The sequence below is a fragment of the Balearica regulorum genome, chromosome 2, assembly GCF_011004875.1.
Source record: "Balearica regulorum gibbericeps isolate bBalReg1 chromosome 2, bBalReg1.pri, whole genome shotgun sequence".
NCBI classification, from domain to species: Eukaryota; Metazoa; Chordata; class Aves; order Gruiformes; family Gruidae; genus Balearica; species Balearica regulorum.
This window is the reverse complement of record NC_046185.1, coordinates 26,227,020-26,240,961: the sequence shown is the minus strand read 5'-3', so window position 1 is coordinate 26,240,961 and position 13,942 is coordinate 26,227,020. Positions and strand designations below refer to the sequence as shown.

Below are 13,942 nucleotides of genomic sequence, written 5' to 3'. Positions count from 1 at the left end.
CGGGCGGGGCCGGAGCGGACGGTTGCCCCGCCCGCAGGGCAGTCGCCGCCCTTAGGGCCGTGAGGGGAGGCACAGCCGGAGCGGGCAGTCGCCGGCGTGGGGCTGCCGCCGGGCGGGACTCGAGCCTTCCGCCCCCGCTGCTGCCCAGCCTGGGAGAGGTTGCGGGGCCGCCCGTGGCGCTGCCAGCCGTACCGGAGCAGAGCAAAGCCAGCAGCGGCTCGGGGACGGAGAGCGGGGAGGCCGGGCGGGTTTCCCCTCACGGCGGAGGGGGAGCTGCGGGTCGGCGGCAGGAGCGGGGTCGCTACCGCGGCATTGGTGCCTGCAGGTTGAGCTTGTGAGCGGGGGGGGGGGTGCCCCCGGGCGGTGCCCCGGCTCCCCGGAGACCGAGGTCGGTGAGCATCGCCGTGAATTTGGCTGCGCGCCACTGCAGTCTGCTCCAGGCCTTGCTTCTGCTTGATTTCACAAGATTCAGCTCCTGCTCAACACTGACTACGTTCAGTCCTGCGTGAGAAATTTCCTTTCCAGCCTTTCCGTATTTAAAACTAACCCTTTTCAGATGTAAGAGATTGTCACCTCTCTCAAGTAGGAGTGGAACAATTAATTCCTCGCGGCCTTTCTGCAGCTCCTGATTTTCTTGTTCAGCGTCCGGTGCCCTTCTGCATCAGCGACGAAGTTATGTGTGTGTTAGAGATACCATGAAGCCAAAGTCAGCCCGTGGCCAGGGGAATGATGTGGAACTGATCTTATGTAAACAGTGTGTAATTACTCGAGTTTTTCATGCAAGCTCTACTATAATGGCAAAACTGCACCATGCGCTTTTAGAGGAAGTCTAGAAAATCTGAACTGGCAACTGGAGCCTCAGCCACTTCCCTGTGCTTTCCTTAATGGTGATAATTATACCCTATTATCTGTGTCTTGTTTCTGGAACAGCTTCTTAATGAAATAAGCTGGTTCGTGCACACAGCAGGAATTGGCAAGTCCCTTTGCTGTTTCAGTAGTTAAGCTTGTTGCTCGCTCAGTGCTCCAGAGTTTCACTTGCACCAGGAGCAGCAATCCTCTAGGCTGGACTTTAAATGAAAACATTGCATGGGTTTAAACAAGGGTGTGGTTTATATATCCATTTTCAGTGGTGCAACTAGTTCAGGAAGTTCCCATCCCCACACCGTGTGTTGGGGAGCTGGGCCACAACGCGCAGTTCCACAACCAGTTTTACTGGCACACCTGAAGAGGTGTTTTGTGGCAGTGCAGGGAGACTCATCGACTGGAATTGCTTCTGAATTCACTGAAAACATGTTACTGCCTCCTCGTACTGTTGTTAAAATACTGCAGATCCCTTCACAGAAACATTTCAGAATTTGAGAATCAATGGGCCTCCTTGGCAGGTTTGCCCACTTTCATTCTGGCCCTTAGCTGGGAACCCTTTCTCACCCTGGTGGATAAACAGATCTAAACTCCTGGAATTAAATATAAATTTTGTACGTAGAAAACCAAAATTTGAATGTATACGTGTTTTGCTAAAGCAGCGCAATGCCTTACAGCTGCTAGTGACGCTTGCCATGGCTTATTTTGGTTATGTTTATGGGCTCTTTGGAGACTTCTGTGCGAGAGTAGCTTTGCAGATCTACTCCAAACATGGGCATCATCGCGTGTACCATTGTGCCGGGGGAGCACAGTCCCAATCAGATGGCTTCTCTCCTGGGACAGCCTGGAACAGTATTTGCAACCAGGTCAGCTAGCACGAGTAGTTTCAGTAACTGGCAGGGGAATTCCAGCCCTGCGTTTTTATCTGCACTGACTCCCTCGCTGCTGGTACAGCTATGGCTCTGGATGTGAGAAGAATCAGCTTTGCAGGATTAAATTTAGATGGCTCTGAATGGAATGCCATTGATTTCAGCACATGGCTTGGCTTACCATTCAGTGGCATTTCTTTTCTGCAAGGAAAAGCAGCAGTGCTTGTCACACCCAGTTGCACGATTTCAGGGAACAATTTGGGTATTGGTAGAGAGACATATAGTGACAGACAAAAGCAGAGAAAACAGAATTCGGTTAGCAGCAGCAATTATCTTAGATTAAAAAACCCCAGTTGGTGGTAACCATTAAGACATTCCAACAAAACGATACAGCTCTGCTGATTCTCCCATTGCAGCTGTAAAAAGTTGATATTCTGAAAGAAAACATGAGCACTGATGGGCAAGAGCAATACAGGTGGGAGACCTGGCACGAACCGAATGTCTGTGCAGGGAAGGATAACAGAGTTGCAGGTGGTGTTGGGGTGAACTGAAGACCCTTCTATAGAGGAATAAAGCAGGGTGGGAGACACAGAACTCGCAGGAAAAACCTGAAGGCAGCGAGATGTGCAAAGTCACAGGTTTGTTCAAAATAAACTGGGGGGATGGGGGTCAATGGGTGAGAGGAGAAAGCTTCAGGAACATGGGGGAAATAAATAAGAGGGCACGTAGGTCTCGTGACGTGGTCAGTATTAAGATCAGCTCCTTGGCGCGAAGGGAGGCGCGAGTAGTTTTAGAAATGTCCTGTAACAGAAAGTGGCACAAAAGGACACGTGGTGGGAAACCAGAACTAATACAAAAAGGACGGAGCAACAGTTACGCTGAGATTAGCAAAGGGGCTGGAAGCTAGACGGACGATCAGCAGGCGGGAAACAGAAGGAATATCAGAGGAGACAAATACAGCAAGGAGGTGCTGGGAGGAGCCTTGAGAGGTTGTCACGCCCCAAAGTGCCCTAATACATTCCTGTAGGTAACAACACTGATGTCATGTGAAGATGACGCTTCACGCAAAGAGTATTCTTAACCAGGCCCGGGGATAACAAACGGCCAGGGAGAAGCAACTGGAATGGGAGTACACAAACACCAGGAGCCTGGGCGACACAACACAGGAACCTGAACAACTGGTGCATGTTGTCAGACCAGATGCTGAAGGCATGAAAGAAAGAGGGTGGAATGGGAACTGTGACTGGAAAATCGGCATTTTAGGGAATGTGTTACCCAAGAAAGAGAAAAATAAAAGGTAATGGCACTACAGCAGCAATTAGCGGTGAGCGGCTTCTGAAATAAATAAATAAAGCATGGATTAATCAAGAACCCAAAAGACATAATGGAAATTAAAAGTACTTTTAGGGTACAGCTTAACCTATGAAAGGGGTAACTGTACGTAATGGCAGCCTGCTGTAGCAATAAGCGGGGGAGTCCGATGCTCCTGGATGGAAACAGACAAGATAGAATGAGACAATAAGGGATAAGAAGGAAGAAAAGAGAAATGGGTAAGCCAGAACACAACAAATCACAAGTAAAGGAACAGATACCTGTCCAGAAACTTTTTTACTAAAGTATAAAGTTTGGGGGGTTTTTTTTTGTTTTTTTTGTTAGGAAGAAATTGCACTAAATTAAGACCTGAAAGGGAAACTGTGCAAATTCTGTGTACCATCAAATCCCTCCACACCAGGCTAGGAAAGGCCACCGGGCAAGTCCCGGTGTGAGGACCAACCCCTCTCCTCAGATGCTGAGTACAGATGGGCTGCAGCCACCACTGAGACACACACGCCAGTGCACCACTTCACGTGTGCTTTCCTCAATGCATTGCAAAGTCAAAAGACAAACGCACAAAGTAAACCAGGCACTCTGACCCTCTGACAAAAGAGGCACAATTAGCTCTGATGCCAGATTCACATGGTAAATCTCAGCCACCACTTTCAAAAAGTGAAGGAATTAATTTGCAGTCTTTACCCCTCAAATTGCAGTATCTGCTATCAGGGAATGCCGTTTTCAAAATCTTATACCGAAAAGGGTGAAAATTACTCCAGCCATCTTCGATCACACGAAGGCTGTCTACTGAAGTACATAAACTTATCAAGCAGGAACATGGTGGCAGTGGAAGGAGAACCACACTGCACCAAACTGCGGCAGGGCAGGACGAGGGTGCCGGGCACTATGCGGACTAGTCAGTGGCTGACGGGATCCCCAGCGCTTGTGGAACACATCCTCTCCCTTCCTGCCAAACCAACACATGTGGATGCATTAGTAAAAGGCAGTGCAAGCTGTGAACCTGCACCAGCACAAGGAACAGCGATGAAGAAAAGCACGATGTACACCATCGCCTCAGTAGAGATTTAGATGAGCGGCATCACAGTGAAGCTGGAAATACACAACCAGGGTCTTAAAGGACTATGTGTACTACAGGATTTCCTTGGAGAAAGTTAGTGTTACTTGTTTTCCCTACATTCAGTGACCTTTTCAGTTATTTGTCATGAAAAAAAAAATCAGGTTTTGAGCAATAGGCATGTAAAACATAAATTTCACAGTGAAACTGATCGCCAGAAGAGGGGTTGTTGTCACAAGGACCAAAGCTACCTTCATTGAGGGACGGCTGCGGCGGCCAAACCACCCGGCTCCTAACACACGACTAGATCCGCCGTGCCGGGGCGGTACAGAAGCTTCCGCGCCGCTGCCTTGAGCACGGCAGAGGAAAAGGCTCCACCGTCCCGAGCCCGCTCGGCTCCCTCGGCGGGAGTTGCTCCCGGCGGCATCCGGCCCGCACACCGCCGCGGTGCTCCCTGGCGCCGCACAGCCCGGCCCCAGCGGCCCCCCCGACGGCCGCGCTCTCCCCGCGCCGGGGGCTGAGACCCGCCGGTGCGGCTGCGGGCGGTGTGGCCGTCTCCCTTCCCCTTCCATCCGGGCGGAGAGGGCTGCGGGCTGCCCGCGGACGCAGGGCCGACCTGCCCTCCCCGCCCGCGACGTGTCCCGGCAGGAGCAGGCGGCCCCGCCCGGGCCCCGCTCCATCTCACGCCGTCCCGTCGGTGAGGAGTCGCGCCTTCCCCGGGCAGCGCGCCCCGAGGGCGGGAGGCGCAGCCCGGCAGGGCCCGGCCCACCGCCGGTCCGCGTTAGGGCTCCCGGAGCGGCCCCGGGCCCCGCCCGCAATCGCGACCCCTCACTCCGCCAACACCCCCCCCCCCCCGCCGCGCTTGCCACGTCCACCGCTCGGCGGGGGCCAATGGGCGGGCGGCGCCAGGTGTGTGCTACCTGCACCACGTGGGCCGGGGGGTGGGCAGGTAGGGCCGCGGCCCCGCGCAGAAAAGCCCGCAGCCATTGCGCGCTTCCCAGGGGTGCAGCCGGCGTGGGAGCGGCCGCCGCCCGCCCCGGGAAAAAAAAGGGGGGGTGGGAAAAGGGGGGTAAGCCGTGTGCCTGCGCCGGGTCCTCGGGGAGCGAGGCTGCAGGTGGGGGTACTCTCGCTCGAGTCTGGCTTGGAAGCGCCTCAGGCAGGGAAAGTTTCTGGCCTCGCTTCTTCCCTCTTCTCCCCCCCCGCCCCTTCATTTCCCCCTTTTCTCTCGTCCTTCCCCCCCCTCTTTTCATCCTTTCCACTGGCCCGGTGGCACCATGACGGCGTCTCCCGACTACCTGGTGATCCTCTTCGTTACCACGGCGGGCACCAACGGGGCAAGGCTGGGCTCGGATGAGCGAGAGCTGCTCCAGCTCCTGTGGAAAGTGGTCGACCTGAGGAGTAAGGAGGTATTTTCCCCCCCGAAGGGGGAGCACCCCGACCTGCTGCTCCCCTTGGCTCCAGCCGTGCCGAGCACAGGCGGGGTGGCCCCAGCGCTGGGCTGGTGGTGGGTGCCCCAGACTGGAGCAGGCTCTGGTGGAGGGCAGGGGCCGGTGCTGCAGGTGGGAACCTCCAGCCTGGGGAGCTGACTCGCCCCTCCTCTGCTTTCTCTGGAGCTGGGGCACCTGCACGATGTGCTGGTCCGGCCTGACCACCCGGAGCTGACGGCTGAGTGCCAGGAGATCACCCAGGTGGATGTGGAGAGCCTGGCACTGGCTCCACCGCTGGAGCAGGCATTGAGACAGGTGACACCCTATAACTGGCTGCTGGGTGCTGGTCTCCCTTGGGAGCTCCCTGGTGGGGTAGAGGCAGTGTTGTTTATCCATTTATCCCTTCCCCCACCACCATTGGGGCACTGGAGCGCAGGGACACCACAGACATGTGTGGGACAGGTAGCCTGGTCTGCAGTGGGCTCTCTGGGGATTTCTCACTTGCCTTTGGCTCATTCACTTTGGGAGGGACTGAACCCCAAGAGAGGAAGGTCAGGCGTCCCCCTACCCTGGTCTCCTGCTCTGCTGAACCCTGAGTCCCATCTTACAGTGAGCCCCAATCAGGCCAAGTGTGGGTGCTCCCTGAAAAGGCTGGGTGGTGGCAGACCCTGTTAAGGCTCGTGGTGGCTCATCGGTCCTGGGAAGGAGACGGTACTGAAGCCCCCAGATAAACAGGGAGGTGTGTGTGAGGGTAGAGCTGAAAGCCTGTCTCCTTTCCAGCATGCTTCAGTGCCCCGTCCGAAAGGCTCTTCTGCCCTCGTGCTCCCTCAGCGCTCTGCAACCAGCTTTATGTCTCCTTGCGGTGTTCTCGCAAATGCTCCTGGAAAAGGATTTTTTCTGTGATGTGGACCATCTCTGTGGCCACTTCTCAGTAGAAGGGGGGGAAAAGGGGACAATCTCCTTGTGAGGATAATTATCATGTGCTTGGCTAGTGAGAAACAAATCTACAGAAGTGAAGGACTAGGCTCATAGAAAAAGAAATTCCAGCTCCATATTCCTGCTGCCCAGGAATAACATGTTACCAGCTGATGACACTGCCTAGCACAACCACTCTGATCTTTTACATGTATGTCTCTTGTTGTTCCTGCTTTCAGTTTAATCAGTCCGTGAGCAATGAGCTGAACATTGGTGTAGGTACTTCCTTCTGTTTCTGTACTGATGGACAGTTGCACATTAGGCAGGTTCTGCACCCTGAAGCTTCCAAAAAGGTATGTAGTTGTAGCTTAAGTTTGACTCTTAGTGTGCTTTATACGATTTCTTGCAAAATTGATCAACTTTTCTTTGATATGAAGGTGCCTCCACAAACCATAGTACAAACGTTGCTCCTATGCTAATATGCTTACCAGACTGAAGAGCCTGCCCATGTGGAAGGCATAGACAATGCCCTGTGCTTCTGTAGCTCTGAGATGCTTTTTTTATGTTAAATCAGAAGAAAGATTTTTCTTGAATGAAGCCTTTGAGAAAGGAACAATGTATTGACAGAGTACTCCTAGCTTCTACGGCTGTAGGAGCTACAATGGGTTAACAGGTGGGAATCTGGAAGTGTTGCCAAATAGTTAACCACCTTAATCATAAACTGCCTCTTGAAATTTTACATTCACCTTTAGCTTCAGCAGCTTTCTATCTTTGCGTATTCAGCTGATGCTCTGAGGGTGGTGCTGGTATTTGTAAGGAGCTGAGCACTAGTTTGAGGCAGGCTGAGAGTGATGACTAGTCCCATAGTCTAGAGTTTTCTATAACTTCAGAGTTGCCAAATTGCTAACCATATTACGAGGTCCTACCCACTTTTCATTAGTGATAGAGTTGCACCAATATGGCAAGTCTCTAGTCCTGAAATAACTGCATCAATATTAATAACATCTCATTTTGTGGTTTGCTACGGACGTGCATTACTCCGTAACTGAGCTGTTGTTCTCCTCTAATTGCAACTGATCTCTCTGCCCGTCAATTTGCTGCTTCATCTTTGAAGGGACACTACTGCAAGTCTGTGCTGTTACAAAACCGATATTGGATGAGTTTGGGTTTAGTGCTTGTTGGTGCTCTAGGTATTTATACCTTTAAAGGGTTAAAAGAGAAACAGTGAGCATGATTCATAATGAAGGGAGAGTCATTGTATGTGACTTGTCTTAGTGTATAATGTGAGAAAATGGGGAAACAGATTTTTAACAGACTTTCTTGTCACTTGTAATGGGTATATATTTTATACAGTTAATCTTTCCATGCAGTTAAATTATGTGGATAAAAGTCAGAACAACTCCTACGATTATTTAAGTTTGGTGTTGGAGATAGACATCCTTTTTCTATATCATCGCAGGGTCATTGATAGGAATCAAATCTTCATCAAAATCTTCTGTTGCTGTTTTGTTGAGAACTATTCATTTGAAATCTGCTCAGTGCTGCCTACAGATTAAGTAAACCAGATGCTTATGAGATCTGTAATAGTTCTTTGGGGAATACCCTAATCCTGTGGTTGGGGGGGGGGGGATTACTAACAACCAGATAGGCAGAAATCAATAGGCTCTTGAGAATATATTTATTTCTTTAAGATGCCCAGTCTGAACCAGTCTAGAAGCTCATGGTAGTCAGAGAATGAATTGGCATCAACTGTTCCAAGTGAATGTCAGTGAAGTACAGAACTCGATCTCTCATGGAGGAAGAAAAATAGCTATGCTAAAACTAGAGCAGGAAATCTTGGCAAGCACACCTGCATTTTCATAAGTTTGTCTTTAAAGAGTATCGTTTGCCTAATACACCTGTCCATATGCTAAGATAAGCTCTAATGTTCTCAAAGCAGAACTTGTTTTGGAGCCTAAACTTCTTTTTTTTGGGCTCCTGAAATGTGCTTTCACATACCCTGTCATTCTGTTACAATGCCAAGATGCTAACTAGTTGTTAAAGCCCTCACTCTTGGTCTAGAGAGGCGTTGCAGGCAACAAACAGCCAAGTGGAACACGAAGTATTGTGTCTCTGGGGAAGAGCTAACTGAAGGAGTAGGGGGTTGTGTTGGTTTAAACAGCTTCCCCCAACTCTTCTCCACATCTCCCCCCCCAAAAAAAATAAATTAAAAGCATGTAGTAGATGTAGTGGTGCAGTGAAAAGGGTTTTATTGACTTCCAGTGGGCTATGTAACTTGTTCCTGGCTTCGTACACTGCAATTAAAGCAGTTACATGCACAGACTGATAACCTCTGTACCATATCAAACCCTCATTTGCACACAGTTGCAATTTTTGGTTGTTTTTTATTATTACTTTTTTAAGGGAATAAATATTGGAAGTGTGACTAGTCTCTGAAAAATCAACCTCGCCTATAAACCAAAATGTCTTCTGCTAGTCTTGCAAAATTTGCTTGGCTCTCTAAACTGAACTGAGTGCCCTCTGGCTTTTGACGGTTAAAATTGGAATCAAGAATTGATGATAAATGTTGCAATAGCAGGCATTTGCTCTCCTACGTGTATATTGGATGTGAGGCACTAGTAATAATAGCAAATGCTTCTCTGGCACTGAAAAAGCACATTTCTCTTTTTAAAGCACATAGAGAGGAAGCTGCTTAAGCAAAAAAGTTTATAAACATACTTACATGGCTAAGAAGAGCTATGCAAGTTCTCTGTAGCAAACGCTGTTTGTGTTTCCTACCCATTATAAGGAAATTGTTGGGAAAATTTGGTATCTAAAGGCAAAGTAGATTAAACCCACCCTAGCTGACAGTAGTTATTTTGTCCTTTTACAGAATATCTTACTGCCTGAATGCTTCTACTCCTTTTTTGACTTGCGGAAAGAGTTCAAGAAATGTTGCCCTGGCTCACCTGACATTAGCAAACTCGATGTTGCAGCCATGACAGAATGTATCCTTTTAACAGTGACGGTGTCTGCTGCTCTTACAGCTTCGGCTGAATTTTAGGACGGAGCTGTGTGAGTAATGCTTGCGACACATGTTTAGGGGTGATATAACTTTAATGAGTGACTCAGTGCTGTACTGAGCTTTCTCATAAAGATAAAAACATATGAAGATGCATGCTCCCATAGGGAAAATCCTGTCTGTCTTCTTGATTTCTGTACATTTTCTTTACTACCTTTACACTTTTGTCTCTTTAAATTTCACAGTTTAGTGTAACTGGTACACTTATTCAGATGACTGATATGAATCCTAATATTAAACTTGTGCGGTTGCTTGTGGCATCAGATTTGCTTATTTTATTTTTAGATGAGAGTGTTGGGAGACCATCTTAATTTTTAGGAGGGGGGGATGGTTATTCTTGATGTGAACTTGTAGTGAATCTTTGATTCAGGAGCAAACCTTCGGCAGGGATGCTGTTGGCACATGTGGTATTCAGTCTCATGGAAGTTGTACGTGCTACACCTCGCAAGGTGAGGCTGTGCTGACAGTAAGATAGTCAGTAACATGCTTCCATTTTCAGTGAAAGGGATGTCTAAAATTACTTTCTGAATAATCTTAAGTGCTGTGTAACCTAGTCCTGTCTGGCTCTTTACTAGTCTTAGATTGGTTTTGTTTGCATGCCATGTACAATTACCAGAGCCGAAACTGGGGCTGTGAATGCTTTGGCTGTGCTTCCTCCTTGCTTCCCTGGCAAGCTCCCCTCTTGCTGCAGGCTCCAGTCCTCATCCCGAATGTACTCTCGGACATGGGAAACACTTGACTTCCCTACTGACCTACTGAAGCAGTGACCACAAAAGCTAGCTAGCAAGGAGGGATAAAGGAAGCAAGGAGGGATAAAGGAATTTGAGAGTAATTTTTTTTTATATTGGGTTTCTTTCAGTTGTTCTTTTTTCCTCTGACTAGCTTATATTAAAAACTTGAATCCATAGAGTGGTTGCTATTAAGAGCTGGTATTTTTCAGACTCAAAAGTCTGTGGCTTCTGAATTATTTTGGCCTTTCACTGCAGGACTAGTACTGTCTGGCCTTTGTACCTGTGTCGGGGGAGGCTAAAGTATCTATGTATATGTGGATTTTTTTGTGGTTAACCATAAGGTTGAATACTGGAGCCTGTCTGCTCTGCTTTGTCATCTGTGAGTTAAGATTAATCTCCCCTAGTGAAGGGGCAGAAATCACTTCTCCCTCTACTCTGAAGCAAAACAGTACGCTTGGTGTAGGAGTGTTATTTTGCTTTTCTACATCTAAAAAAAAAAAATCAATGCTTGTTTTGTGTAGTCTAGAAGCTGGATGATGGAGACTTCCTAAAGTCATGATCAGAAACATAATACATTGTTTAGGGATGCTGTGACATCAGCTGGAGAAGTTAAAGACAATGAGCTACTTCAGCTGTTTTGGAGAGATGCCTTTGCTTTTTCCTCATGTGAATGCCTGGTGTACGTCTTGGCACTGTGGAAAGAGTTGTACTCGCCACCTGGAGCATCGCTGGTCAGCTAAGGCACAGTGACTGACTCTGCGCTCCCTGCCTGCTGGGATGAGAGAGTAGACCACCCCGTATCACCCACTGTCAGGAAGCCCCTGAGAAGTCAGTGCTCTCTGCAGGTGGTTTTGGTGGTTGCCTGTAGTATTTCCTCCAAGTTCCTAGAGGCTCAGTCAGTCTTTTCAAATGCCCTCTACTTGAGTCTGAATTCTGAATCCAATATGCTTCTTCAGGTATATAAACCTAAACAACTTCATTCTGGTTTTGTATTAATCCTTGTGGTTTGTCTTGTTCTGTAAGTGCTGATGCTCTTACTTGTAAACTTGCTATGTTTATGCAACATGGCTGAAATTAACTGTCTCTGCCCTATATTGCTTGAGAGTGTTGGGGGTGGAGGATGCAGAGACCAAAAAGGTAAACTTTTGTTTTCCTTTTATTGACAAATATGATAATTTTCTTTCTCCTCATCTTGCTTAAATATACAGCTTCTAACACTGAGGAGATTTAAGTTAGTACAAGTTAGTTGCACTTGGAGAGTCTGGAGGCACATGTAATGCTTGCAATCAAAAAAAAATGTTGAAGCAGGGGCTAAGTCTAAAGACTAGTTCAAACAGTTATGTGCAGAGATTTTTTTTTCTCCTTCATGCAAGCACGACAGCTATTTTCCTCCTGAGTAGCAAAGAAAGGAAAATGTCTAAATGAAAAGTAACTTGGATTTGAAGTGGATATGCTGGGGTGGGGGACACAAAACCAAACTAAACCCAAATGGAGTGGGTTGAAATGAAGTCACAAATTAGTGCGCAGAATCTGACCAAGCTCTTGTTACTCATGTAGAACTTGCAAATCTTCCACCCTGTAGCTAAAGGGGCTGCGGGATGGAATCTTCCATGGTTTATGCCACACAAACTACACTGGGCCAGGGTCGTTAGCATTTGGTGGGGAAAGAAGGTTTTGGTTTGGGAATAGGGTACTGACTGGAGATGCAGAAGACCCGCATTAACCAACTGGTAGGAGCAGGAGTAGAATGATTTTTGGGGCATATCCTTTCATGTACTTCCATGTCCATTTACCTGCATGTAAGATGGTTGTGATCAGCGAAAGGAAACTTGTGGGATATGAAAGAGTTGAGGGAAACCTGGGTAATATTGTACAGTCACTTAAATTATTAGAGTCTTCCAAATACTTCTATTACAGGCAAATACTTAATACTTAAATTACATGCAAATAATGTGCTCTATTGCTCCCAACAGTCAGGGGAGATAATTTCGTACTACACAGTCACTCAAGATATATATATTCCAGTGTATAAAACACTGGATAGTTGGTGCTTGACTATGTATTTCTTGCAGACAAGGCAAGCACAATCTTGAAAAAGAACATGGATATTAAACCAAATAATTAGCTGTGTTATTCTTCCTTTAGAAAGTACTTTTGAGAGTTACTCTTTCAGGAAACTGTGTACAGTAATACAACCATTCCAAACCCAAGAGCTCAGGTGAAAGCTTTACATTCTCCTCCCCCTGCCCCCCCCGACACATACCACACCACCACCACCCCCCCCCAAGGAATTATACATTTCATGTACAAACAGCCAGTTATTTCTTTTAATGCAAGGTAAGGAGACGTTTAAAATGCCATGGAACTTGAGGGACTGAGGAAGAACTGAGATTAGTTGTAACTCTTATCTGAGTGCTACTGCTGCCTAATTTATGGTCTCAAAACAGTTTTTGGTGTAGAAGACAGTCTTCTGGCAGGCTTTCTTTAGTCAGTATTGTGTAAGAGTAGTGACAGCAGGACAATTATGAGAAATTTCGAGTAACAAAAAGAACTTGATTGAAACGATCATGTTCCGGCAGAGAAAGGAACTCAGGTCTGTTGAAATCTTTTTTTACTTTTTTTTTTCAAACATGTGTAAGTATACAAAAGGAGCAGGGTTGTTCTTGCACCCTCTGTACCTCCCATACTTGCTGTACTTCTTGATTTGCAAAGCTTGCTGAGCCAGTTTTCACCGCTGTAAGTGCCTTCAGGGTGGAGTGAACAAAGCTTGCATGACTATTCTTACTCGGGCTGCAGAAGACTCATCTTTTGCCTCAAGATTGGGTGTGCAGAAGCCATTAAATGGCAAATGGCTCTTGCTTCCTCCAGTGCATGGTTTGCTCCACTCACTTCTGAACTGGGTTTGTGAGGATAACTGCTTACTAGGAGTATCTGCTGGGTGTTGTCATTAGAAACGCCAGCGTACTTCAGAACAGCCCGCTTAATGTGCTGGATACAATCTGGATACTGCAAAACTGAAACTTGTGGGTTGTTTTTTGGTGGGTTTTTTTTCTTTACCTGGGAGTCTTGAAAACAATGATGTGGAGCACAGTTATAACCAATAGTACTTAACTCTGGCAATAAAAAGCCCATTATTGGGTATTACCTGAGAATCTTGCATATTGCTATTTGTATTTCCTGTGATAGTACTCAGGAACTGAGTAATGTCAGATAACCTTTATGCAAAGCAGTATTTCAAAAGATGCCTGAAGAGACTTAAAAACAGAACAAAAGGGGAAGAGATTGAGTGCAGAATACAACTGCACTACTAGTTCATCTCATGTCATCTCAGAGTTGAGTTGGTTGTTCAGAGTTCCTTTTGCTGTAGGTAAGAAAGCAGTTGAGACTCTGGGAAATGGAGGAGACAGTGGGAGGGAAGAAGTCTTGGAGGGCACTGGCAGTGAGTAAAGCTGTGTGGTGAACCTGAGGAAATGGTTAAATGGTTTAGAAGTTGCTCCCATATTATATAGGCAACTCTGATGTACAATGTGCTCCCCCCCTTACTAACTTCCTGAGTCGTACAGGAGGTGGTACAGCAGCTGCACAGCAAGATTAAGAAGTTCCTTCTTTCCTGCCTTGTTACTTGGGTGTGTCTCTTGCCCGTTGCTTCATTTAGAATGTATGTGTGCATGCTATTGCATATAGTAGCTTTA

General features: G+C 47.4%; 1 protein-coding gene across 3 annotated transcripts in view; it reads left to right on the top strand.

Annotated features, from left to right (window-relative positions):
- Positions 1-5,054: 5,054 nt before the first annotated feature.
- ESRP1 (epithelial splicing regulatory protein 1) overlaps positions 5,055-13,942 on the top strand; it is a 33,316-nt gene continuing 24,428 nt past the window's right edge. For all 3 annotated transcript variants that reach the window (XM_075743701.1, XM_075743700.1, XM_075743702.1), the window contains exons 1-4: positions 5,055-5,522; positions 5,730-5,858; positions 6,698-6,811; positions 9,331-9,445. In XM_075743701.1, the coding sequence (XP_075599816.1) occupies positions 5,391-5,522; positions 5,730-5,858; positions 6,698-6,811; positions 9,331-9,445 (490 nt within the window). In that variant the 5' untranslated portion in view covers positions 5,055-5,390. The remainder of the gene's footprint in view (positions 5,523-5,729; positions 5,859-6,697; positions 6,812-9,330; positions 9,446-13,942) is intronic.